Below are 27,126 nucleotides of genomic sequence, written 5' to 3' on the forward strand. Positions count from 1 at the left end.
TTTCTCTCTCCCCCTTCCCTTATCTTCAACTCATCTCTACATATTGCCCTCAAACGTATCAAGTCTCCCTCATCCATGAAAAATCTTCACTAGACATCATCATTCCACATCTCTCTTACTTTCTTATCCAAATTTCTTGAAAAAGTTGTCTATACTCACTGCTTCTGCCTCCTCTCCTCTCACTCACTCCTCAAACCTTTGCAGTCTAGCTTCCAATCTTCACACTCAACTAAAGGAGATTTCGCCAAAGTTATCAAAGCTCTCTTAATTGCCAAATGTAATGGTCTTTTCTCAGTTCTCATCTTCATTGATTTACCTGCTGGATTTTACCCTGGTGATTTCTGTCTCCTGGATACTCTCTCCTCTCTTTTGGTTCTCTTCTCTCCTAGACTCCTTTGCTGCTTCATCAACCACATCATGCCCACTAAACTGGGCTATTCCCCAAGGCTTGGTCCTAAGCCCTATTCTTTTCTACAATTTCTCTCTCAGTAAGCTGAACAACTTTTATGGGCTTAACTATCATTTCTACGCAGATAACTCACATAGTGGAGCTTCAGTCCCACATCATCTGCCCACTAGATATTTCCAAATAGATCTCCTACATGCATCTTAAACTCAACATATCTAAAACTGAACTCATTATCTTTCCCCAAAAACCCTCCTTTCTTTCAAACATCTCTATTTCTGTCAGAAACCACCATTCTTTCAAGTTTACAACCTCAGCATTATCCTCAGGTCCTCATACCCTTTCATCCCACATATTCAATCAGTTGCCAAATCTTGCCATTTCTCTACCCACAACATCTCTTGCATGCAATCTCTTCTCTCCTCTCACACAGCTACCATCTAAATTCAAATCTTCATCACCTCTCATCTAGATTATTGCAACTGCCTCCTAACAGGTCTCCCTGTCTCAAGTCTTTAACCACTCTAATCTATCCAACCCATCCTACACATTGTAACCAAAGTAATTTTCCTTAAGCACACATATGACCATGTGAGTCCCCTACTCAATCAATTCTGGTGGCTTCCTATTGCCTCTAGGACATAACATAAATTCCTATGTTTATTTTTTAAAGCTCTTTACAACCTAGCACCAATTTCTTTTCTTTCATTGAACATCACTCTTTGATCTAAACTGGCCTTATTCACACATACCACTCCATCTTCCATCTTCTGTGCCTTTGCACTGGCTATCCCACCCACCCGCAATTCACTCCCTCCTCATGGAGTCCCCCTCCATACAAAAAGCAATTCAAGTACCAAGAAACTACAGTAAGGATCACACAAGTTCTGACAACATCTACTATAAAAGAGAAAAGATCTCAAAATACAATATTCCAAAAAGCAACAGTTATAGGCTTATAATCAAGAATAACTTACCCTGCAAAACTGAGTACAATCCTACACGGGAGAAAAATAGACCTTTAATGGAACAGAGGACTTACAAGCATTTCTGATTAGAAAAAGATCTGAGTAGGAACTTTGAAATACAAACACAAGAAAAACCTAGAGAGATAAATTTATTTAAGCAAGTGGGAGGAGCTGTAAGATGATATAGTGCAAACATTCTAATAAGGGAGTACAAACAAGTGTCCTTTCAGAATTTTGATGTCTTCAAAAGGTACTGAGGAAGTTAAATAAGAAAAACAGAAGTCCTGGTATACTGAGGATTCTATTCTGAGGGTTCTAATAGAGAAAAGAAAAGAGAAGATAAAAGGAAAGCATTAATATAGAAAGGAGGGAAAGGAGCAATGGAACTTGCTATTTCTCACATTTGGAATATCTGAGAAGAAAAGTACACAAACATGGAGGAAAGGGAGGGAGGGAGAGTGGGCATCAGATGAACCTCACTCCTACCTGAACCAGACAAAGGAGGGTTGAACACACATACAAACCTAACAATCTGGTGTAGAAATACACCAAACTAAGCAAAGAAACAAAGGGGAGAAATTTCCACTGAAGGGGGAGGATAATACTAGGTAGGGAATAAGTAACAAGCACAACCAAATTCCTAACTCTGAAGGGAGAAATGAGAGAGAGAGAGAGAGAGAGAGAACTACTAAGGCACATCCTTAAATTGTCTCTAAAACAACTGTGAAATTGCTGAAAAAATTGTGGTATATGAATGTTATAAAACATTATTGTCCCATACAATGACAAAAGAGACAATTTCAGAGTATCACAGGGAGTATGAATTCACGTAGAATGAAATAAGTAGAACCATGAAAACAATGTATACAGGGACAGCAACATTGTAAAGAAAAATAGCTTTGAAAGACTTAAAAAATCTGATTAAGGCAATTATCAACAATGTCTCCAGAGGGCCTATAATACTATAATAGAATGTTATCTCTCTCCTGAAAGAGAAGTTGATGCTACAGAAAAAGACATACATTATTGGACAAGGACACTGTGTGGACTTGTTTTGCTTGACTATGAATATTTGTTACAAGAGTTTGATTTGGTTTTACTTTGTTTTTTGAAGAAAGTTCAGTTTGCCTTCTACCTAAGGCCTTTTTTTCATCCTGTCCTCCAGGAGGTAGTTGGTAATTCTTAACTTGTATTTATTTTGTATATGTTTATATGTGTATGTATTATTTCCCTTGATAGAATATTCATTGAAGGAAGGGACTTTTTCACTTTTATTTTAGTATCCTCAGTTACTAGCACACAGTGTTTAATAAGTACTTGTTGATGATTGAACTACCAAGTTCTGACAATTCTACTTTTCTAACATCTCTCACATCAGTCTTTTCTAATCAACTCACACTGCAACCACCCTAGTTTGGGCCATCACATCTCTTGTCTTTATTACTGTAATGAACTCCTAACTTGATTTCCTGTCTCCATTTTCTCCCCTATCCAAACCATCCTTCACCCACCTGCCAAAATACTCTTCCTAATGCATAAATTCTCTTGTTCAAAAACCTTCAGTAGCTCCCTATTGTCTATAGAATAAAATATAAGTTCTTGATCTTGTCATTCAAGGCCCTCTACAATATAGAGCCACTCTACCATTCTTGCCTTTTGTCTACTCTACATTCCAGCCAGAATGGACTATTAGTAATTTCCTGAAGTCTTCCTGCCCTTTCCTACCTCCATACTTGGAATGTACTCCTCCCATGCTGAAATAATAGCTGACATTTGTATAGCATTCTAAAGGTTGCAAAGCACACATAGATAGATAGATAGATAGACAGACAGACAGACAGACAGATAGATAATCTTTTTTTTCAAGGCCCAGCTCAGGCACCATCTTCTTCATCAAGCCTTCCCAGATTTCCCCCTATCCCATCCCTCCAAAGCTGCAAGTGACTTTCCCATCCTTAAATGTTCCTAGAACACCTTGTCTGGGTCACTCCTTTGTCATTATTATACTCTAACTTGTACTACTACATTTATCTCAGTCTAAGTCATATTAAACCATTATCATATTTATCTTTAGATCCTCCACTGTCTAGAGATGATGCTTAATAGGTAGAGTTCTTTAACTGTTGAAATGGAACTCATTACAGCTCATTTCATACCCTTCAATAGTAATCACATATTTACTTTAGATATAACTTATCATAATAATCATAAAGTTTAAAGCAAGATGGGAACTTAAAGATAAACTAGTCCAATCACTCATTATACATATGAGTAAACTAAGACCCAAGAAAAGCAGAGCAAACTACCCACTGTCATGCAGTTAATAGGTAACAGAAGAAGGAATTCAACAGAAGTCCACTCACTTTAAATCCAGTCATCTTTCCAATACATTATAACTTCAGTAAACCATTTGAATCATTTGAATATTAACAACTATGTGACCAGAAACTATATATACTTTTCAATATAGATGGCAAACAATCATCATCTAATAAATCTTGATGCCTCAAGATTAAACAAATAGGCAAAAAGTATATATTAATGTTTTACAAATCTCCTTTTGTCATCTTAATCCTAAAATGGAATGCTTTAGCAAAGGGTGCCTTCTATCTAACCTCTCAACAAGTTAACACTTCAAGAAAAGAATGTAAGATACTGTTGAGACTTGTTATAAAATGATTAACTTCATTGTGCAATTACACAAGCAATTACAAAACTTTATTTTTAACATGTCACCTCTAGTAATATTTTCAGAGTCAGTTTCATAAAGGATACAAAACCCCCTGCATTTAGAGTGAGAAGACCTGGGTTCAAATACTGGTGCTATTATTTTGTAACCTGGACAAAACATTTCTTCTCTCTGACCTTCAATTTCTTTATCTATAAAAAGAGTAGGATTACGTGACCACTAAGATCCCTAATACTCTGTGATCCTTCTCAGCCATTTAAAATCTTATGAATCAGCTATATAGAGACAGAGACGCTATAATTAAAGAAGCAATGGTGTTTTGCTTTCAATATTAGTTGTCCCCTTCACCTCACTCCAGGAAAAACACTCTGTCCAGGGTCACTAAGGTAGTAAGCAGCACAGCCAGGATTTAAGCATAGGAACACCACATTACTCTCTCAAAATGCTTTTTTATTGAATTGCTTTATTTTATCTCAGTGTAACTCTCAAGGATTTGGGAAATAATGGCTGTTTGACTCCTTTAAGAATAGCTGGGACTAGAATGAGGTTCTGCTTTCTTTAGTGTGTTTTCCTTTCTTGTTTATTTTCCCGTTGTCCAACACAGCCAGTTTTAAACAAAAAGAATGTTGGAAACATTGAGACCTTTTATCCCAAAAGAGCCAGGAAAAGGTTGTACCTTCACAGACATAAAGCAGAATCCAGGTCCGCTTCCTCCACCCCAAGAGGTCTAACAAAATAAAAATAAACGCTCCATTTTTTAGCTTCCAAGAATCAGCCTTCCTATCAGATGAACACATCTTGTCCTCAATCCATACCCCACCCTCAACTCACCCCTAGTAAATGGGTTGACTTAGCTGTAGTTAGAAAAAGATCATAGAATCACTGTCCTAGAATGTGAGAGCTAGAAGAGACTTTGGAAGACAAAATGTTAGAATTGGAAGGGGCCTTAGAACATAGAAGAATGCTAGAGCTCAAGGAGCCCTTAGAACATAGAATGTTACAAATTAACAAGATCTAGACTAAACTCCCTCATTTCACAGAGCAGGAAATTAGAGTCCAGAGAAGAAAAATGGTTTGCAGAAGCAAGATTAGAACTCTGGCCTCATGACTCATAGCCCAGTGATCTTTAATTATCAGCTACTAAGCACAGGACCTGTTTCTTCCACAGTGCTAACAAATGTAGGCATTAAATAAATATATATTAAGTTAGAGGAAAAAATTGTATTTATGTAATATAGGTTAGTCACAATCCCAGGATAGTAAGAAACAACAGAAGAATGTTGAATTAGCCATCCTGCCAGGCTCCTCATTGCTAGCTTCTATAATATATTTCATCTTCTCTTCCCTAGGTCCATAAATGTGTCAGGTTGCTTCATACTCACTTAGAATACTTCCTTCAATGACTTATAACCCACTTCCTTCACTTGATACATCAAAACAAGTTCTGAGATGTCACCACAGCCAATGTTAGACTGCAGTATGGTTTCCGGCAATGTGTCTATGCTATCAGTTAAATTACTTTATATTAACCACATTCCAATCCACAGGGATCGTTTCAAGACTAAATAAGAATTAAACATATCTGTCCAAGCTCTGCTAGTTATTAATTCCCTAAGCACGCCAGACACACGTTTGTTCATGCTTAAAGAGTAACCTTTGAGGAGCTTTCCAGGGTGCTAACTTCATGACATCTCAAAGTCAAAACATCCTAGAAAATTATCAGGGATCCCATATCCATACAGTTGAAAAGGACCTCAGAAATGGTCTAAGCCCCACATGAAGCATACACTCGCAACGAATGACCATGCAATCTCTACAGACCTCCAGGGATGAGGCTCACTTACCACCCAAGGCAACCTGTTCCTCTGTTGGACAGTTATAATAGTTAGAAAATACTTTCTTATATTGAGCTATAATCTGCTTCCCAGGAATAGGCCTTCTAAGTGTTAATCCAGGGTCCTTGAGTCTACTTTTATATAGCTTCCTATACTTTTAAATAGTGTTTAAAGGTCTGGAATGTAAACATATTTAGAATGTCACAGGGCTTCTGGACACAGTCCTAATTACTCCATCAAGCAATGTGGACAATCACACCCAGATACATTCAAACATTATGATCAGAATTCTCCCAGGATCACTTTAAATGCTTTCTAGTGATTCAAAGAAAAAAAGTTGACTGGTCACATTTGAAACTATTTCAATTCAATTTCATGTGTAAAATAACTTTTTTTTTTTAAACCAAGGGCAACACAGATGGTGCCCTACAGTTTGGCTTCCAAATTGCCTAAGTTAGAGATCTCTTTCCATAAGGCCATTTGTGAAAAACCTGTGTTTTTGTGGGGCATGCTAGCTCTTCCCTTCATAGGCCTTTCCAGTTCCTACCTCCATGCTTTTTGCACAAGTGACCCCCTGTATGTGGCACGTTCTTCCTTCTGACGCTGACCTCAGAATCTTAGGTTCCTTCTAAACACAGCTCAGGTGCCACACTCATTCCCCACCTCAATGATTAGTACTCTCTCCCCCTTGAAACTATTTTGTTTCCCCCAGTAGAATGTAAATTCCCAGACAGCATGTGCCATTTAATTTTTGTCTTTGTATTTCCAGTGTTTAGCACAATGCCAACTGCATAGTAGGGCATTTAACAAATATGTTCACTGAATTTTGTTGTTATTGAGGATGGGAGTAGGAAAGGTAAGATCAGTTAACCTGCTGCTTGAAATTTTTTCTCAGCAGGCTAAGTAATGCCTTGAGTTAAAGTCAATAAGCAGCAGTCAGTTACAAATGGTCTCTTTCCTCCTGTAACTGGGACACAGAAACTTGGAACCCATTCCTAGAAATAAGAAATTACTCGCAGTCCTATAGGTCTTAAAAGCACTTTTCGCCTACCAACCTTGTGAGACAGGTAAATTTATTCCCACTGTAAAGCTGGTAAAACTGAGGCTTAGAGAGGTGAAGGGATTTCAAACAGTAAGTGGCAGAGTCAGGATTCAAACTCAGGTCTTGTGCTCTTTCAGTTCCCCTAAGCTACTAGCCCAGAGCAGTCTAGTTTCAAGAACAAGAGGTTCATTTTTGTACAAACTTTACACTTAATATAATTTCATGCTTCATAAGTTCCCTTTCTGAGCACTCAGATATTATGGCAATATTTCCTGCAAAACAAAGAGGCTCCAAAAAAATCAAAGAACCAAATTTGTCTGCTTTGCTGTATTCTACCAAAAGCAAGAGAGAGTTAATGGCTAGCTAATATTAACTTGAGACTTTTTGAATCTCAGTTGCTGACTGTCTCACAGAAGGGCAAGTTTCTTCACTTTCCTATATTATTCAGAGAGGATCCTGGTCTTCCTCACAGACTAGAGGTCAATGTTAGCTTTTGCAAATAGGAGGAGCAACAGCTCAAGCACCTGATTAAGCCTTTTCTTTACTCCAACCATGAGGTCTGGATTACCAGTCTTACTATTCCCATCTGGTTTTGGTCCTGACCTATAACTTCATCGGTATGTAACTGCTGGTGTGGAAACTCTCTCCATCAATGCAGGACAACAATTGGTTTATAACTTATGACATTAAAGTAGCAATGCAGTATAATGGCTAGTGGGCTGATCCTGGAGTCAGGAAAATCTGGGTTCAAGTTCTGACAGACAATAGGGAAGTAACAATGTCACTTGAATTTTCAGGATTCAAAGCAATTCTAAGCCTATCCTCCAGTTTACAGATGAGGCTACTGAACCTCAAGTGACTTGCCCAAGGTCAGGCAGTTCAGAAGTTTCAAAGCCAGATCTCAAATTCAATTCAAAGTCCGTGGTTCTTCGACTATAGCATGCTGGTTTCCTATTTTATAAAATGAACATTTGGGGAAGAGTATTAATAAGGTGGAATGTATCTAAGAAGGAGACCAGGATTGGGAGAGGACTGAAGAATCAATTGAAAGGATTATGGATGCTTAACATGGAGAAGAGAGGGTTTAAGAGAAATATAATTATCTTCAAATATATGAAAGGCAGTCTTATAGAAAAGGAAACGGACTTGTTTTCCTTGGTCCCAGAGGTCAAAACCAGAATCAACGAGCAGAAGTTAGTTACAAGGAGGCAGTTTTCAGGGGGAAACTACCTAAAAATAAGAACTGTCCAAAATGAAATAGGGTACATCAGAAAGCAGTGAATTTTTGAAGGCTCAGTAAGTGCTGGTGAGGGATATTGCCAAAACGAAACTAATTCAGGTAGGGGTTAAGCTTAATGACCTCACAGATCCCTTTCAGCTCAAAGATTCTATGATCTGTGACTCTACTGAAACCTAAAGCTACATGGTGCTCTGAATACAATGTTTAATAAATATCTGATGTACAACTATTTTATAAGAAGTAACAAACCTTTCACTCTAGTGCTTCATTTCTTTCAAACTAAGTCTTTTACCTCCCAATGTTTATTCATTCAACAAATAGTTATTTGATGCACACTATGAACAAGGCCCTAAATAAATCACATAGGCTCTTCTTATCTGTAAGCTTGCGTCATATCAAAAAAACACTGATGCAAGTGTGAGGAGAAGTGAGTTTGTGTTCTAGCTTTGCCATTAATTTCCTGTATAATCTGAGGCAAGTCACTTAAATTCTATGGACTTCACTTTTCTCCTCTGAAAAATTGGGGTGCAGAGGGGCTCTTTAATGTTCCTTCCAGCTCCAAAATTCTGTAAAATTAGAATTTTAACCTTCTTTTCAAGTTAACTGCAACCCAAGGAAAATATAAAGTAAGTGCTATGCAAGTTTCCCTCTTAACTTCTTCATTATAAGCAGTAAATTTTTCCAGAGTTGTTCAGCATATATTTCAGCACCTTGTCCATATATATTCAATGCATTTTTCAAGTTAAAAAAAAACTCAAATTCATTAAAAAAAAATGGATTAGATTTATTCAACTCAGCCCCAGAGAGCAAAAGTAAGACCAATGGGTAGGAGTTGGAGGGACTCAAATTTCAGTTCAATATCAGAAAGACTTTCCTAACAATTAGAGCTGGCCAACAATGTCATGAGCAGACTCAAGAGTCTTGTAACATTTCCCTGTAAATGAAAGTGTTCAAGCAGAAGGTGGATAACTGCTTGTAGAATATCTTGCAATGGGTTTTAACCATCAGATTGAGGTTAGCCTAAATGATCTCTAAGATTCCTTCTTGATCTGACATTTGTCAAAATATTCTGGAGATACTCTGTTTTCCAGAGCTGAGGCCCAGCAAGCAGGCTGTGTCCTGAGCTTGGCATAACAATAATCCTTTGTGCTCAGGATGCTTACATAATCTTTTTGTGTTTTAAGGGTCCTTATCAACCTGACATTCCATGTTTCAAAGTCCTTACTAACTCTGAAACTCCATGTTCTAATGTTCCCTTCTATGATTCAATGAAGGTTGCAACACTAGAGTCATGCAGCCTAGTAGCAATAAAACTTGGAGGCCAATGTTCCAGGAAAAATAACTGTCAGCCGCACCCTTAGGCTCTTCCCCTTCTTAACTTCCACAAGAACAAATCTCAAAACACTGAAATAAACCAATTCTATCGTGTTTACTATAACAGGAGTCTAAGATGCAAAAGGTTAATTGCTTTGGGAAAAAGCTACACTAGAGATGGGGTGGGGGGAGCATAGTATCTAGCAACAGGAGAGGCAGGGCTCTCTGACATTTCTAAAGGAGAGAGGGAAAAAAAACAATGTTATGATTACACATAGCTAATGAATCCAGGGATCTACAGCTGGGGGAAAAGTAACAGGCAAAGTATGACAGTAGAGAAACCAGTGTAATATAATATAACAGAAAAAGCACTGGGCTTGAATTCAGAAGCCCTGAGTGTGAATCCTGGTTCTTCCACTAGCTACCTGAATGGCTGTAAATAAAGAATAAGATAATTCCCAGAAAACAGACCTGGATAGTGCTATCTAAGCCAAACCCTTCCTTCTCATGTAAGGAAACTAAGACCCCCCCCAAGAACTAAGTGATTTGCCCAAGGTCACCCAGATGGTTAGCAGCAAAGCTGAAATTCAAACTCAAGTCCTGTGTCCAATGTTCTTTCCACCATACCACTATTCCACCATTCTTCCTCTCTACGTCTCAGTATTCTCATCTGTAAATATAAGGATGCTGGAATAGAAGGCATCTAAAGACCCTTCCAGCTCTCTCTAGGTATCAGGATCCTGGTACAGAGAGAAGATACTCCACCAAAAACATTACCATCCTTTTAACTGTGAAAATTATAGTTCCTAAGTTAGTAACATGGTAATAATGTAAACAAAATTTCACTGGGGTCTAGAAATGAAACTTACAAGTAACTTTTTAAAAACTCAACCCATGGCTCTAGGACTTTAGGTGAATTTCAGCAATGGACTTTGTTGATTTGAATTACACAAAACTAATATTCCATATAGTGTCCATCTCAAATTCGGTTAGGGCAGAAGCATAACTATACATCTTCATACCCCTTCTGTTTTTCATGTATAGGGAGTTTTCTTTTTAAAAGTAGGACTGTAAAAATTTTAAAGAGGAGAACACAGTCTTACAAAACCAGACAGACACACAAAACATCAAGCAACTGGTATAATAGAGCAAGCATAGGCGTTCAGTTTGAGTCCCAGTCCTAACACCATCTGACTATGGAACTACCGGCAAGTTACTTCACCTGACTTTGTCTCCCCACTCCCCCAAAGCATAGGGACAATCATACCTGCATTCTCTACCTCTCAAAGATGATTTTTATAAACTTTAAAGTAATATAGCACCTTGAATAATTTTCTCAACGTGGGTACTACTTCCACTGATTAAAATCATGATCCTTCCCCATTAGGGAAGGTGGCCTAATACAGTGACGAGCCCTGAAGCCCATCAATTGTGGAATGGATGAACAGACTGGTATATGAATGTGATGGAATACTACTGCACCCTAAGAAATGACATATGAAGAATTCAGAGAAACTTTGGAAGTCTTGTATATCAGTACATCTTGTACTGATGCAGAGTAAAATGAGTAAGTACACCAAAAGAACAATTTATACCACAACTGCAATAAAAAACAATAAAAAACTTAAGAATAATGTAGTGCCTAAATACAACTGTAAAGGACTAAAGTTGAAAAATGCCTCTTGCCTCTCAGTAAAAAGGCAATGAACTATGGGTTTCAGGCTTGGTCAATGTGTTGACTTGTTTTTGCTGAACTGTATATACTTGCTGGGGGAGGTAGAAAGAAGTCAATGGAAATTAGGTGACTAAGTGGTACAGTAGATAGAATTTTGGAATTCAAATCATGCCTCAGATATTTACTAGTATAACCCTGGACAAATCACTTAACCTGTGTGTCTCAGTTTCCCCATTTGTAAAATGGAGATGATAATAATAGCACCAACCTCTCAGGGTTGTTGTGAGGATAAAATGAGATATTTGGAAAGTGCTTTGTAAACCTTAAAGTGCCATATAAATGCTAGTTATCATCATTATCATAATCATGGCAGAATCCAATCTTTGATGACTAATACCTGTGTGATGGTCATTTAACCTCCCTGAACCTAAATTTTCTCATGTATAAAATGAGGAGGCTGGACTGGATGGCATTGGAGGCTCCCCTCCAGTTCTAGATCTACAATTATATATTTTTTTTAAATGATCAGCAAAGCATTTTTTTTCCAAAAGCATTGGACTTGTAGCCAGAGGTCTTGTCTTCAAATCCCAGATCTACCACTTATCATCTTGTATGATTCTGAGGAAGTCACTTCTCCTTTCTGGGCCTTAGTTTCCTCAGGTATAAAATAAGGGGGTGGGGCTACATGGTGCCTAAGGTCCCTTCTAGCTATAAATCTGTGATCCTATCATCCCCTACAATTTGGTGGTCTTTAAGAGTTATTTGAGGGGGGAAAAAAAATCACCCTGCAATCAACCTGATAATGAAACCTCTCTGAATTCCATGTATTTCTAGAACTGTATTCAAAAGTCTTTCCAACTTAGTAGGACTTGCCAGAGCTTTGGCTCCACTGGCAATTTTCAAGTACTCAGTATCACCTCCTATCCAAGATTAGGTATCAAAGTAGGACTTTAGAGAAGTGCTAAGATGTTAAAAAAAAAAAGTGAGCTATATATTATAATGATGATAAGCACAGTGATTATAAACACCAACTCCCTTAAATAACTAAATGAGAAAAAAATACTTAAGACAAACTTTGGCTTTCATGTCTTAAGGACTTCACAAAGTCCAGCAGCATCCAAACACATGCCAATTTTCACTCAAGAATATAATTCATATATCCAAGAGTCGCATGCAGATTTCTCCTCTCTCCTCTTATAATAAAAGTTGTCAGTTTATTTTAGGGACCTAGCTATCTCTACAATGAGAAGAACTGCCCGGGTATCAGCCTATTAACCAAGCTGTTAGCATCAAAGACCAGTTACAGAGAAAGGCATTGAGGCTGCAGTAATGACCCATTGGCAATAACAGGAGTAGTACTGAGCACTGACATAATGCTTTAAGGTTTGCAAAGCACTTTACATGTTATCTCATTTGGTAAGACACTTAAGTTGGAAAAACATTGATTCATGCATTCATTCAACAAACATTTATTTGGCCTTTGTACAAAATACTAAGCTTGGCAATCAGAAAGATACAACGTTTGTGTAAGACAGGATAAGAACCCTCAAGAAGCCCCGAAGGAGAAGATACAAACTTAAATAACTGTAACACAATATCCAGTGCTTAGCACAGTGCCAGGCACAAAGCAAGCACTCAATAAATGCTATCAAAGCGTTTTATGACACCGCTCCCCACCCCCACTCTCTTCAGTATGGTGGAAGAAGCAAGCAATGGAATTGGTCAAAGGATCAGGGTTTAAACGCTGACTTTGCCACCTTTGTGACTTTGGACAAGTTAGTTACATTAACTCTTAGGGTCTCAGTTTCCTGGTCTCTAAAATGAAGAGAATTGGAATAAATAGTATTTTCCTCGATCACTTTCCTTCTCTGGCCCTCAGTTCTCTCTTCTGACCAAAGAGGCTTTTATACAGAAGAGTACTTCTAAGTTCTAAAGTTCTAGTGATTCCTTTCCAGTACTTTCCCCACCCTCCCCACCCCCGGGCCTTTTGACGTCCCACCTCCGCCCTATTTTTAAGTTCCCAGGATTTAAAATAAGGAGACCTGTATGCCAACCCTTCCTTTGCCCCTTAAAAACTATATGGCTTTGAGCAAATCACTTCCCCTTTATGAGCCTCAGTTTCCTCACGTATAAAAACAGTATGCCCCAGTTCTACAGTGTTTTAAAATGTTGACAAAACAAGTTTCTCACAAAAACTCTGTAAAGATAGGTGATGAAATTGTTATTTTCTCTATTTAACAGATGAGGAAAGTAATGACTCTCCCAGGAGCACAGAGCTATTGAATGTGGGATAGGGTATTCTGAAAGCAGTTTTCCTCATTCCAGCACCAGGGTCCTCACCATTAAACCACACTGCCCTTCTGTAAAATGAGGGAGGCTGAAGTAGATACCAAGCTACCGTGACCCCTCTGCTCACATGTTCCCTCTCCATGCGACCCTCGCACTTGCCCGACTACCATCCCCGCTCCCCCTTCCCCACCGCAAGCGGAGTTTCCCTCCTCCTCCCCTCCCCTGGGGCCCCGACCCGCCCCCACCCGGGGCCCGGGAGGCGCCGGACCAGCTGCCTGCCCCCCCCACCACACACTCCAGTCCTCTCTAGTCACCATGGCAACTTCCCCCCTCCACTCCACAGCTCGCGCCCCCACCCCCCACTCCCGAGTAAACGAGGCCCTTCCTGTCACTGCAACAAGTCCCCCGGGCCCGCGGCCTCTCCAACCCTTCTTCCCCCAACCTCATCCCGGCCTCCCCAGCTCCAGGCCTGCCTGCCCGCGCTCACCTGATCCTGGAGCCCATGGTCCCCGGGACTCCTCATGGGCCCTGGCCCCACTCGGCGCTGCCCGGCCTCAGCCTCTCCCTGCCTGCCTCTCTCTCCCCGCCCCGCCCCTCTGGCCCCCTCCCGGGTCTATTTCACTCGCTCCGTCCCGGGAAACGCCATGGTTGCTGGGGCGCGTCCCCGCCGCCGCGCGCGCGCGCCTAAATCCCACGGCTCAGCAGCCTCCCTCCCCGCCACACTCTGATAAGAGGCTGAGGCAGAGAGGCTCAGACACACGCCCAGCCCCGCCCCCACCGCCTTCCCGCCGCGTGGGGCCTGCTGGGACTTGTAGTCCAGGGCCCTCAGGGCTTAGCCAGGGAAGGCTCGGGATAGGGCAGAGCAAGGGTTGGGTTAAAAAAAAAAAAAAAGAAAAGCTAGTTGAAAGGCAATCATAGGATCCAAGGAGTTTGAGCTGAAAGAGAAACTACAAATTAGTCCAACATCTCATTTTACGGAAGAGCAAAATGAAGCTCAGAGAGAAGTGACTTGCCCAACGTCACCCTGATAGGAACTAGGAGAGTCAGCATTCAAACCCACGTAGTCTGATTCCCAAATCTAGTGTTCTTTACAATATTCGTATGTCCTTTCCTTTACTAGAGGTATCCAGTCATTGCCACATCCTGTCATTTCTACGTTGCATCTCGTATATGCCCCCCTTCTCCTATCAGACCTTGGTGCCAGCCCAGTGCAGTTCCCTGGACTGTTACAATAGCCTGATCTTGGCCTGCCAATCCATCCTCTGATCTGCTGTCAAAAGAGCAGGCCTGACTGCGTCACCCAGCCCACCCCAATTCGACAGACTCCAGTGTCTATCACCTCTAGAATCAAGTATAAAACCCTCTGACTTTTGAAAGTGCTTCATAATCCGGCCCAATCTTACTTATCCAGTTTTCTTAACATACTGCTTCCCTCTATTTACTTGACTGATCCAATGACACTGGTCTTCAAACAAAACAATCCATCTCCCAACTCGAGGCATTTTCACTAACTGTCCCTTAGTCTGGAATGTTCTCCCTCTTCATCTCCGTTTAATAGCTTCCCTAACTTCTTTCAAGTCCCAGGTGAAGTCTCACCTTCCGCAAGAAGACTTTCCCAGGCCTCCTTTATCTTAGTGCCTTTTCTCTAAGATCAGCTCAAGATATGTATGTGTTACATACACACACACATATATGCTTATATATATATATAAACTATGTACATATATAAAAACAACTATGAACTTATATATGCAACTATATATGCACAAACAAGTACATACAAACAAGATAGATATATATGTATAGATACACATTGTGTATGTATATAGATACGTACAACTATGTACTAGATACAACCATGTACAAACAAGATAGATACATATCTATGTATAGATCTATCTCTACATGCACATATGTATCTATATATGTGTGTGCTTATACATAGATATGTATCTATCTTGTTTGTTTGTACATGGTTGTATACATGTTGTCTCTCCTGTTAGACTGTGAGGTCCTTGAGAGCAGTAACTGTTTTTTGCTTTTCTTTGTATCCCTAGTGCTAGCACAGTAACTGGAATGTAGCAAGTGCTTAATAAAGACTTCTTGTCTTGACCTGAGGAGACCCAATAGATGTTTAAGTGACTCACTAGCCTCCTTCCCTAGGCACTGTTTCCTTCCCTATCCCCCCAATTCTCCTCTACAGGAGGATTTGCCTTCCCCTATAGTCTCTGTTAGGCCTTCACTATACAGACCACTTACCTTCCCCTACAATTCTCTATGGAAACCAACTCCTCTCTACAAACACCTACATTTCAATATAGTGAGAGCCAAGATCATCTATTCTTGAAGAACCGCTGCTTAAGTTGCTACAGAGCTTGTCCATAGGTGTGTATATGTATGTGTGTATAGATATGTATATATGTGTATATATAATCTTCGACAGTCACTGCAGATGGAACAATTGAGCCCAGTATTAAACAAGAGGAAGAAAGTGAGCTGAATTGTCTTCTGGAAATTGCAGAGCTCTTTTCATGACAACAAACTACTCACAAAAAAGCTTCATCTTTTTAATTCTAGTGCTGTTCTATGGCTGTGAGTCATGAGACACTACAGCCTCCACAGTATTCAAAATGAGGGTCACTCAGAGAGCAATAGAGGGGTCTTCATACTGTTGCTCAAATCTGACACTCCAGCTCCGGAATTCATGACTTTTTATTGGCTGCTCCCCCAACCCCCACCCCACCCCATGCTTGGAATATTTTCCTACCTCTTCACATCTGCCTCCTGGCTTCTTTCAAGATTCAGGGAAAATCTTTCTTCAACAGGTCTTTCCTAGTCATGTGTGCACATGCACACAACCTCACCCACACCCACCCCCCCAACACACACACACACACACACACACACACACACACACACACCCCTTTTTAGATTGCCTTTAGTTTATCCTTATTTGTACATTATTGTTTCCAAGTTGACTTGAGGCCTTACCCAGTACATTATTCCCACTGCAACACCAAACCTCTTCCCTCTATTGGTACCTCCCCTCTAAGTTAAATTTATTCTTACCCTGTATCTTACATATAAAAGTTTTTGCATGTCATCTCCCCGATTAGCTTGTGAACTCCCTCTAGGTAGAGGCTATGCTTTTACCTTTATACCTCCAGTGTTTAGCACAGTTCCTATAGCACAATATGAGGCACATATTAAGTGCTTAATAAATGATTGTTGACTGACTCTTTCCTACTTCCATTTTGATTCCTTTATGGAGACTGTCTCTATAACTCTCTTCTGCAGAAATATCTATTCTTCCTTTATGGAGACCTATGAAGATCTCCTTCCCAGACAGCTAGGTTCTGGAGATATACAACTGGGCTTGGAGGCACAGAGATCTGAGTTCAAATTTAACCTCAGATACTATCTGTGAGATTCTGGACAGGTCACTTAACCTCTTTCTATTCAGTTTCTCAACTGTAAAATAGAGATAATAATACTACCAACCTCACAGAGTTGTTGTGAGGATCAAATGAGATAATATTTGTAAAGTGCTTAGCACAGTGCCTAACACATATCAGGAGCTTAATAAATGCTTTTCCCTTCCTCTCTTCTCATGCATGTTCCCTGTGGGAACACCAAACTCCTGCAGAAATGATCTACATCTACAACCTTGCCACAAAGAACATAGCCCCTCTATCTTCTCCCATATAGAGATAGATTCAATTTAATCCCAAAGGTATTTGTTGGAGGTCAGTTCTATGCTCAAACCACTTGACCTATACAGATTACCCACCTATCCCCCTCCTACCCTACTGCTTTCTAGGGCTTCACTCTAGACCCTGGTTCTCCTTTATAGAGCCCATGAATCCTCCAGCCATCCCTTTCAGTAGACACTCACTTCTCAACTCTTCCCAGGGAGACTCCATATTGCCTATCGATGTAACATATAATTCACCACTTGACGAGATCAGAAAAGAGTTGTTTGGTCTAATACAGGATTTAGATGGGGAAAGGGACTCCTAATTCATGCTTTGGGTATTCTTGTTCCACACGTAAGTTAGAGAAAGCTACCTGAAGGAGACATGTGAGTATTTAGCTTAATTTAGGATAGTTGTTTTGCTTTTTTTAATTCTAAGTATGGGAAAATTCCATTTGTCATAGTCAGAGGACTTGGGTTCAAATTCCAAGCTGTGTGACTTTAAATAATCTACCAAGCCTCCAAAGACTTCAGTTTCCTTATCTGTAAGAAGGATTATACTACCTAAGAGTATGGTGTGATGGATAGACCACTAGACCTGATGTCAGAAATGTCTAAGTTCAAATCCTGTCTCAGATATTTACTAGTTCATGAATCTGTTTGAGTCGCTTAACCTCTTGTCAGTTTCATTTTCCTAATAGGTAAAATGAGGATAACTTACCTCACAGAATGGTCCTAAGAATCAAAAGAGATAGTCCATATAAAATATTTTTAAACTTTTAAAGCAATATATACATATATATATACACATATCTGAGTTACTTTTACACTATCTCTAAAAGCTAAAATCTCATAATCCCTCATGTCTCCAATTATCACTTCAGTACTCATAAGTATTGGTGGTACAGTGGATGGACCACCAGGCTTGGAATCAGGAAGATTCATCTTCCTGAGTTTAAATCTGGTCTCAGACACTTACTAGTTGTGTGACCCTGGGCAAGTCACTTAACCCTGTTTGCCTCAGTTTTCTCACCTGTAAAATGAGCTGGAGAAGGACATGGCAAACCATTTCAGTATCTTTGCCAAGAAAACCCCAAATGGGGTCACAAAGAGTCAGACATGACTGAAAATAATTGAACCACAACAATAAGTTAACAATATTCCACCTCAGCACAGCTCCAAAGTGTCAGACACAAAAAAAATTTAATCAAGCAACCAGTCAGTCAAGAAGCATTTATTAAATGCCTACTATGTGCCAGCCACTGTGCTAATCCCTGTGGATACAAAGCCAAAGTCCTTGCTCTCAAGGAGCTCATGTTCTAATGGAAAGACATGTTATCATCTATGGACAAACAAGAAGTAGACAGGTTAAAGTAAAGATCATCAATAATGAGAACAATGTGGTAAAGAGTATTTTTAACTCCTACTTGCACTCATCACCCTTTACCTGCTCAACCCAAAGAGATTCCTATTGTCCTGGGTCTTATTCCTGGCATTTACTTTATCCCAGTTCCCAAAGAGAAACACATTTCCTTCCCAGAGGGAAGGAACTAAAATTAAGGAAGAAATAATCAACAGTACAAAAGTACCAACATTAAGGTGATCAAGGAAGGCTTCTTGTAGAAGGTAGGATTTTAGCAAGGACTTCAAGGAATCCAGGGAAACCAGAAATTAAGATAAGGTGGGAGGACATACCATATATGGGGGCCAGCCAGGGAAAATGCCCAGTGGGGAGATGGAATGACTTATGAGAAGAACAGCAATGAGTCAATCAGTCAGTCAATAAACATTTATTAAGCACCTACTACGTGCCAAGCACTGTGTTGAGCACTGGGGATACAAAGACAGATGAAATAGTCCCAGCCCTCAAGGAAGTCACAATCCAATAGAGGAAGACAACACATAAAAAGAAACTGAAAGGGGAAGAGAGCATGGAGATTATGGGGATGGAAAGATGAAGTTTCAGTTGGGAAATGCATAAATTGCTTGACTGCCCTAGGTGCCCTCCTTAAATGGAGGATCTGGGAGTAGTTCTGATGCTCCATTCAGAAGAAGGGAAAAAGGAAGGGCCCCAAGGGCAGGGGCTACTTGAGGTGTAAGTTGCATGGTTGATATGATATTGTAGGATAATGAGGTTCCAGGGAGCATGATGAAATCCAGAGGAGTGTAGAGTCACTGGGAGAAGGAGAGGGATAGTTGTTGTTGTTTGTCTTCATTCTCAAAGAGAACTATGACATCAGGAAGGTGATGCCATGACATGCAGGTGAACTGGATTTAAGTGAGGGAGGGCTGTTCAAAGTCACCAGCCTCACTTTCTCCTCGGGAGCTGAGTCCAGTGGCAAGATATAGATCAAGACAACTGGAGAGAGGGATGGTGGTAATAAGGTGCAAGAAGACTGTAAAGGAGCAGGGATTAGATTGTGAAGGGCTTTGAATGCCAAACAGAAAATTTTATATTTAATCCTAAAAGCAATAGGGAACCACTGGAGTTTATCATAAAAGGAAGTGACATGATCAGACCTACAATTTATAAAGGTTAATTTGATTGGAGGATGGAATGGAGAAGGGAGAGACTTGAGGCAGGCAAACCAGCCATCAGAGTATTATGATAGTCCAGGCATGAGGGGGTAAGGGCTTATACCAGGATGATGACAGTGTCAGAGAAGAGAAGAGGGCCTATAGCACAGAGGTTTTGAAGGTAAAATCAACAAGACTTGACAACAGATTGGAAAAAGGGGTTGAGAGGGAGTGAGAAGTAGAGGATGACATCTAGAGTGCAAGACTGAATGACTCAGACAATAGTGATACCTTCAAAAGTAACACAAAAGTTAGGAAGTGGGCGGAGAGGGGGAACTGAAACATAATCAGTTCAGTTTCGAAAATGTTGAATTTAAGATGTCTGTAAGACATTCAGTTCAAAATGTCTAATAAGCAGATGGAGATGTGAGACTGGAGGTCAGGAGAGAGGTTAGGCTAGACAAATAGATCTGATTATCATCTGCATAAAGCTGATAATTGACTCCATGAGAACTAATAAGATCACCAAGTGAAATACTATAGAGGGAGACAAAAAGGGGCCCAGAGAGAGTGTTGGGAGACATCTACAGTTAGCAGGTGTCACCAGGATGAACATCCAGCAAAGGAGACTAAGATGGAGTGGTCCAATAGGAAGAACACAGCTAATAAATGTCCACATTTTGAATCCAGTTCATCTGACACCACATCCAGGACCCTTTCCATTATATGACATTGCATCTCATCTCTTTAAGATGAGGTAGGACAAAAACTAGGATGAAGTAGTAGCAAGAAAACCTAGACAGAAGAGAGTAGCAAGGAGAAAAGATAAGAGGTAGAACCTTATTTACTTATTTGTTTATTGTGATGGGAGTGCCTTTTGATACCTTTTTGATAAAAATTATTTTTACTTTATCCTCAGATTTTTTAAACACTTTTTTAAACATTCAAAACAACAGAAGTAGAATAGTGGAAATAGCAATGGATGAGGCGATCAGGACATCTAGCTTCTAGTCTTGGCTCTGCCACTAACTGTGACCTTGGTCAAGTCATTTCATCGCTCTCTCTCTCTCTCTCTCTCTCTCTCTCTCTCTGTCTCTTTGTCATCTCTGTCTGTCTGTCTGTCTATCTCTCTCTCTCTCTCTCTCTCTCTCTCTCTCAATTTCCTAATGTTGGGCAATATGATCTCTGCTGTCTCTTCTGGTTTGAATATCATATTTTTCCCACTCTAAGATTCTATATTCTAAGTTATAGCACTGCATCCATTGCAGTTCTGACATATTAAGTACTCACATTCTATATTCTAAGATCCCATTCCTCTCTAAATTTTTTTACTGCTATTCTACCGTCCCTTCCATACCTAACATTTTATGTTCTGAAGGACACCTCAGATCTAACAAGCTATAATATTCCTAAGGACAATATGACCTACCTCAAAGATGTTTATACAATATTTTACAAATTCTAAGTCTTTTGAATCATCTGAAGAGGAAAAGAATCTACCTTCCAACACCCAGCCACTCATATAAACAAACATTCTCTGAAGGCAAAGCACTACTAGACAGATATGGTCTCGTGGTGTTTTTTCATTTTACTTCTTGTGAACCTTCTCCAAGGAAATAGTTGTTATCTCCCAGAGTTATGAGTTAGTTCAAAAGCCCCACACAGGAGACTATAAATAAAAATGTACTATTTGGTGAAACACAATCTTGGCACCATTTCAAAGAAGGTTGTAACTGGCGTGTCCACAAAAATGTCTGGGTGCCTTTAGCATGCACAGAAGTCTCTTCAGATACAGTTGGTGGTCCACAATTGCTCCAATTCTTTCCAACTCAAAGCTACTGTAACTAATCTGTTTCCTTTATGATGGAAGACAGTGTAATAAAACAGAAGGATTTCTAGATGGAAAATCAGAAGATTCAGGTTCCATTGAAGCTTTGGTCAGTCACTCACACAGCCCTCACCTTGGTGCAGGCTCTTATCACCTCATGCTTAGATTATTATAGTGGTCCAAGCCTGCTGGCTGTCTCCTTCCCTCAAATCTGTCCCTGCTCTAATCCATCTGCTTAGTTGACAAAGTTATCTTCTAACCATGTCACTTCCCTTTTCAATAAACACCAGTGGCTCCCTATTACCTCCAGAATCAAATATAAAATCCTTTGGCATTGTCTTGCCAGTCTTTGCAAAATTTACCCCCATGTACTCTGTGATCCAGTGATAATGGCCTCCTTGCTGTTCCCCTCACAAGATGTTCCATCTTCTTACTCAGTGAATTTTCACCGACTGTCCCCCAAGCCTGAAACTCTCTTCCTCCTCATCATGGCTTCCCTGGCTTTTTTCAAAACACAGCTCAAATTCCACCTTCTGCAAAAGGCCTATTCCGGTTATCTCCTACCCCCTGAAGCTCTTTTCCTCTCCCTCACCCCAGGGCTTTCTGAGATTACCACCCATTTACTTTGTAAATAGCTTGTGTTCACATAGATGTTTGCCTCTTGTCTAGACCCCTATAATGTGAGTTCCTTGAGGTTAGGGAATGTGTTGTTGCCTTTCTTTGTAGTCCCAGTGTTTAGTACAATGCCTACAACAGAGTAATATACCCTGGTGATGACCTGGTTCAGCTACTAATTATCTGCGTGACCTGGAACAAGTCACTTAACCTTTCTAGGCTTCAGTTTTCTCTACCATAAAATGAAAGTATTAGACAAGATGACTTATAAGGTTTTTTTGGGCTATAGAATTCTGTTACAATATGAATGAACCAAACAACAAGCATTTATTAAACCATTGCTATTTATCAGGAATACTCCTAGAATTCAAAAACAATAATGAAACAGTCCCTGTTCTCAAGGTACCTACATTCTATCAGGGGAGGCCCACATGTACATATGTAAATACATAATGGGGGACTGGCAAATGAGGGCCTACTCCAAGCATGTATAATATCTTGTTGTTTAGCTGTTTTCAGTTGTGTTTGACTCTTTGTGACCCCTTTTAGGATTTTCTTGACAAAGATACTAGTATGGTTTGCCATTTCCTCCTCCAGCTCATTTTACAAATGAAGAAACTGAGACAAACAGGGTTAAGTGACTTGTCCAGGGTCACACGCCTGGTAAGTGTCTGAGATGGAATTTGAAGTCAGGTCTTCCTGACTCCAGGCCTGGCACTCCATCCACTGTGCCACCCAGCTGCCCCCTGTAGTTAATATCTACCTGTTGCTAACCATCTGGAGACTTAGTGAGCCTACTTTGAGAAATTCACAATGGAAAGTCCCTTCCCCTCACTGCTTCAGATCATACACAAGCATCCTTTGCTGCTTGTCAATTTAGTGTAAACCTTTCACTTGAGTGCTGAGCTAGAATTGAGTGTACACACAAAAGGTGGAATAGAGAGATACCTACTCTCTTCCCTCATGGCTTTTGAGTGGAATTAAAAATGTCATAAGCTTCCAGGTAGGGGAAGAAACAATCTGCCAGCTGCCTAGTCTCACACCCAACTGCCATGTAGTTGTGAAGACCTAGTGCCACCTCTGTTTCTGTTTTCTGTCTCTTTCACATACATTCTTTCCTAATCCTAGGGGAGAGAGACAGAGACAGAGACAGAGAAAGACAGAGAGACAGAGACAGAGAGAGAAGGAACTGATCAGGTTATATCTTTGTGAGCTTTGAAAAGTCAGAAGAACCACCAAAAGTCCAAAAACTGGAATCTGTATAAGTTTACTGATAGTTACAGCCAGAAAGCCTGAGGAATCAGCCCTTAGGAGCAACCTACATGTCCCAGACCAAAAATTAATCAGTCTGGCAGCTGAGATACCATATTCTATGAGCAAGGAAGTGAGTCATCCATAGGCTATACCACACCCTAAAATGAACTTAGTAGGATAAATGTTTGGTAATCATCATTTTAATCATCATTTGAAGTTTGAGTCCACTCTTCCCAGGGACCCGACAGGTATGTGTAGGGAAGAGTATCTCCTGGTTCAAGGGGAATGTTTTACAAAATTTTGTCCTTGCTATACTTACTCAGTAAATAGTCCTTTGTAAAAACTAATTTATGTTCATTGGCTAATTGAATTTGAAAAATGAGTTGATCAAAATTATATTGGGGCAGTCATCCATGGTGATCAATATTGAAGGGAACATAGTAGATGGAGGTTTTTGAGACAAAGTTCTAAAAAGATAACATAAGACCCCTAGGCTTTGCCTGGAGGAGTGATAGCCTGCTCTGGCAGCCCAACCTATAACTACTGCCTAGGTTGGGAGACTGACCTCCAGAGTATAAGGCAAGTCAGGACATCACCCTCCTGATGTCATTGGTCCTCTTTGAGAATGAAAGATGAACAACAATCTGTGAGTAGTAGAAGCTGCTCCCTGGGGGACCCAACGGCCAGTTCCAGTTGGTTAATGCTACTATTTACACCTCCTCCCCCTCCCCCTCTTCTTCCTCCTCCCTCCACATGGGGAGTCATAACCTTACATCTGTCCAAAGGAATATACATTTTGATCACTTATACTTTTACAAGGCATCTTGGGGTTTGGAGGCTAGATTTCTTTTCCTTCCCTACTCATTTATTCTATCATTTTTTTTAAAACTGGGACAATTAACTCTTTTTGTCTCATGTAGTTTTCATTTATGATTTCTTGAAATATAGCTCTGAAAAACCAGGCTTTGATAAGGCCCATTGGGATTCAAATGGAGCTACTGCACTATGCCTTTAAACGCAATTCACTCTGGCTCTCATTGATTGGCCAATAATAGGTTCCAGCCCAAGCTTCACTTGCTCATTGTTTTGGTTTTGATGGCTCAGATTAAGTGTAAAAATTATTTCTGTTCTGGCCAAAAACTCTGGAGGTCTTGCCCTCCCTGATTGATTCTTTTGTGAAGGCAAACTAGACCATCTTTTGCCTCAGTTCTTACCTAGCCTTTAACTACTGAATGGGCATTGCCTCAGACAAACTGAGACCTGGGAAAGACCTTAGTTTACAAAGGCCAAGGTCTCCCACTGAGTCCTTGGCCATTGCTAGTCATTCTGACCTATATCTTGCCACTGGAAGCTAATGACTCTGGAGAAGAGAGTGGAGCTGATGATTTTGCAAAGGTCTGTTTCACTTAAATCCAATTCACTTACAAGTCAAGATATCACCCTCCTGATGTCATTGGTCCTCTTTGAGAACTAAGGATGAACAACAACAACATATATGCTACAAATATATACAGAGAAAAAGAAAATAAATACAAAGTAGTTTGGGGATGGCACTAGTAGTTGGGGTATCAGGAAAGACTCCATTTAGAAGGTAATGCTTAAACTAAGTCCTGAAGGAAGTAAGAGATTTTATGAGGCAGAAATGGGGGAAGGAAGGGGAGTGTAGAGAATTACAGTATGGTTGAGAGTCAATGAAAAGCTATGGAGATGGGAAATGGGAGAGCCATGTGTAAGAAGTAAGAATTTCTGTTTGGCTAGACCCCAGGGGACAAAAAGGAGATATATAATTAAGACTGGGAAGGTAATTTTGGGGCCAGATTGTGAAGGACTTTAAAAGCCAAACAAAAGGGTTTATATTTCATGACAGAGGCAATAGGGAGCCACTTGAATTTATTGTGTAAGGGAGTGATGTGGTTAGACCTACCCTTAAGGAAAATTACTTTGGCACCAATGTAGAGGATGGATTGGAGTCATAGATTGCATCAACAAGGTCAATTAGGAGAACATTGCAATAGTCCAAGTGAGAAGTAATGAGGGCTTGAACTAAAGGTTTTTTTGAGGTGTGAGCAACGACAAGGATATGTGTGAGATGTCATAGAGTTAGAAACTGCAAGATTTGGCAACTGATTGGATCAGTGAAGTAAGGGAAAGTAAGAGGTCAAGGATAATGCCAAGGTTTCAAAACTGGTAGACTGGAAGAATACTGGTGCCCTTGACAGAAAGAAATAGGGAAATCTGGAAAAGGGGTGGATTTGAGAGAAAAGATTAGTTTTGTTATACATGTGTCAAGTTTGAGATCTTTATGGGACATCCCATTTGAAATACCTGATAGGCAATTGTTGATACAAGAATAGAGCTTGGTATATATCCATATGTGTGTGTGCATACATACACACAAACATATATAATAAGTATGTGTATGTATATACATGTGTATATATGTACATACATATATATGTAAAATTATCATCTCTATAGAGATAATGGCAGCTAAGTGGAACAGTAGATAGAGTGCCTGAAGTCGGAAAGACTCATCTTTCTGAGTTCACTCTGGCCTCAGACACCTGCAAGTGTCTCAGATCCTGGGCTTAACTCTGTGTGCCTCAGTTTCTCATCTGTAAAATGAGCTGGAGAAAGAAATGGCAAAAGGTTCCAGTATCTTTTCCAAGAAAATCCCAAGTGGAGTCATGAGGAGTTGGACATGACTAAAATGGCTGAATAACAAAAAATAGGGATGATAATTACACCCATGGTAGCTAATGTGGTTTCCAAATGAAAACGTGTAGAAAGAAAAGAGAACAAGGCCTAGAACAGAATCTAAGAAGTACATCTACAGTTAGACGGCATGATATGAATGAAAACCAAGTAGAGGAGACTGAGAAGGAGAAATCAGATATGTAGGTTATGTAGCACCTACACTGTTCCAGGCACTGTGCTAAGCCCTTTACAAATATCGCTTTTTTTTTTGTACTCACAACAACCCTGGGAGGCAGGTGTTATTGTTATCTCCGTTTTACAGTTGAGGAAACTGAGGCAAATAGAAATTAAATGACCTGCCTAAAAGTCACACAGCTAATAATTATCTGAGGCTGAATTTGAACTCAGGTCTTCCTGACCCCAGGTCAACCACTTTATCCAGGCACCACATAGATGCCTCTGGCAGAAGATCAGAAGAAAACAGTGTAATGAAAATCCAAAGAAAAGAGAATATGTAAGAGAACTGAGAAAAAGCTATCAGATTTATCAATTAAGTGGCAACTTTGGAAAGAATAGTTTCAGTTTAATGATGAGTTTAAAAGTCAAACTGCAAAGGTTTGAGAAGAGAGAGAAGAAGTAGTTATTCCTTCCACATTGAGACTTCTCATTGTGGTTTCACTATATCACAGGTTGGCATAGGAAATTATATGGGAATTTTGGGGGAAATTTTGGGGAGTTTTTCGGAGTGTCGCAGACAACACTTGAAGGCCAGCAGATAACACAGAGCCTATGACCAAATACTTAATCCAAATATTACAATAAGGTACTATAAACACTCCATAAAAGAAAAAATAGAGTCAGACTTCTTCCTGGGCATGAAGGGAGAGCCAAAAGTTTTTAGCAGATTTTTCAGATCTTGGGGGTGTAGCATCCCTAACCCCCAAGATGTGGAAGGGATAACTGGAGAAGCAATGAACATAGACAACTTTTTCTAAGAGTTTGGTTTGGCTAAGAAAGGGAAGAATGCTACATGATGATAGCGTGAAGGGATGCGTGTCCTTAC

General features: G+C 40.0%; 1 protein-coding gene across 3 annotated transcripts in view; it reads right to left on the reverse strand.

The window, feature by feature from the left end:
• LOC114047020 (DENN domain-containing protein 1A-like) overlaps positions 1-14,039 on the reverse strand; it is a 702,955-nt gene extending 688,916 nt beyond the window's left edge. For all 3 annotated transcript variants that reach the window (XM_027867670.1, XM_027867668.1, XM_027867671.1), the window contains exon 1: positions 13,946-14,039. In XM_027867670.1, the coding sequence (XP_027723471.1) occupies positions 13,946-13,962 (17 nt within the window). In that variant the 5' untranslated portion in view covers positions 13,963-14,039. The remainder of the gene's footprint in view (positions 1-13,945) is intronic.
• Positions 14,040-27,126: the final 13,087 nt, after the last annotated feature.

Source organism: Vombatus ursinus, unplaced genomic scaffold (assembly GCF_900497805.2).
Source record: "Vombatus ursinus unplaced genomic scaffold, bare-nosed wombat genome assembly UNPS02014786.1, whole genome shotgun sequence".
In the NCBI taxonomy this organism is placed as follows: Eukaryota; Metazoa; Chordata; class Mammalia; order Diprotodontia; family Vombatidae; genus Vombatus; species Vombatus ursinus.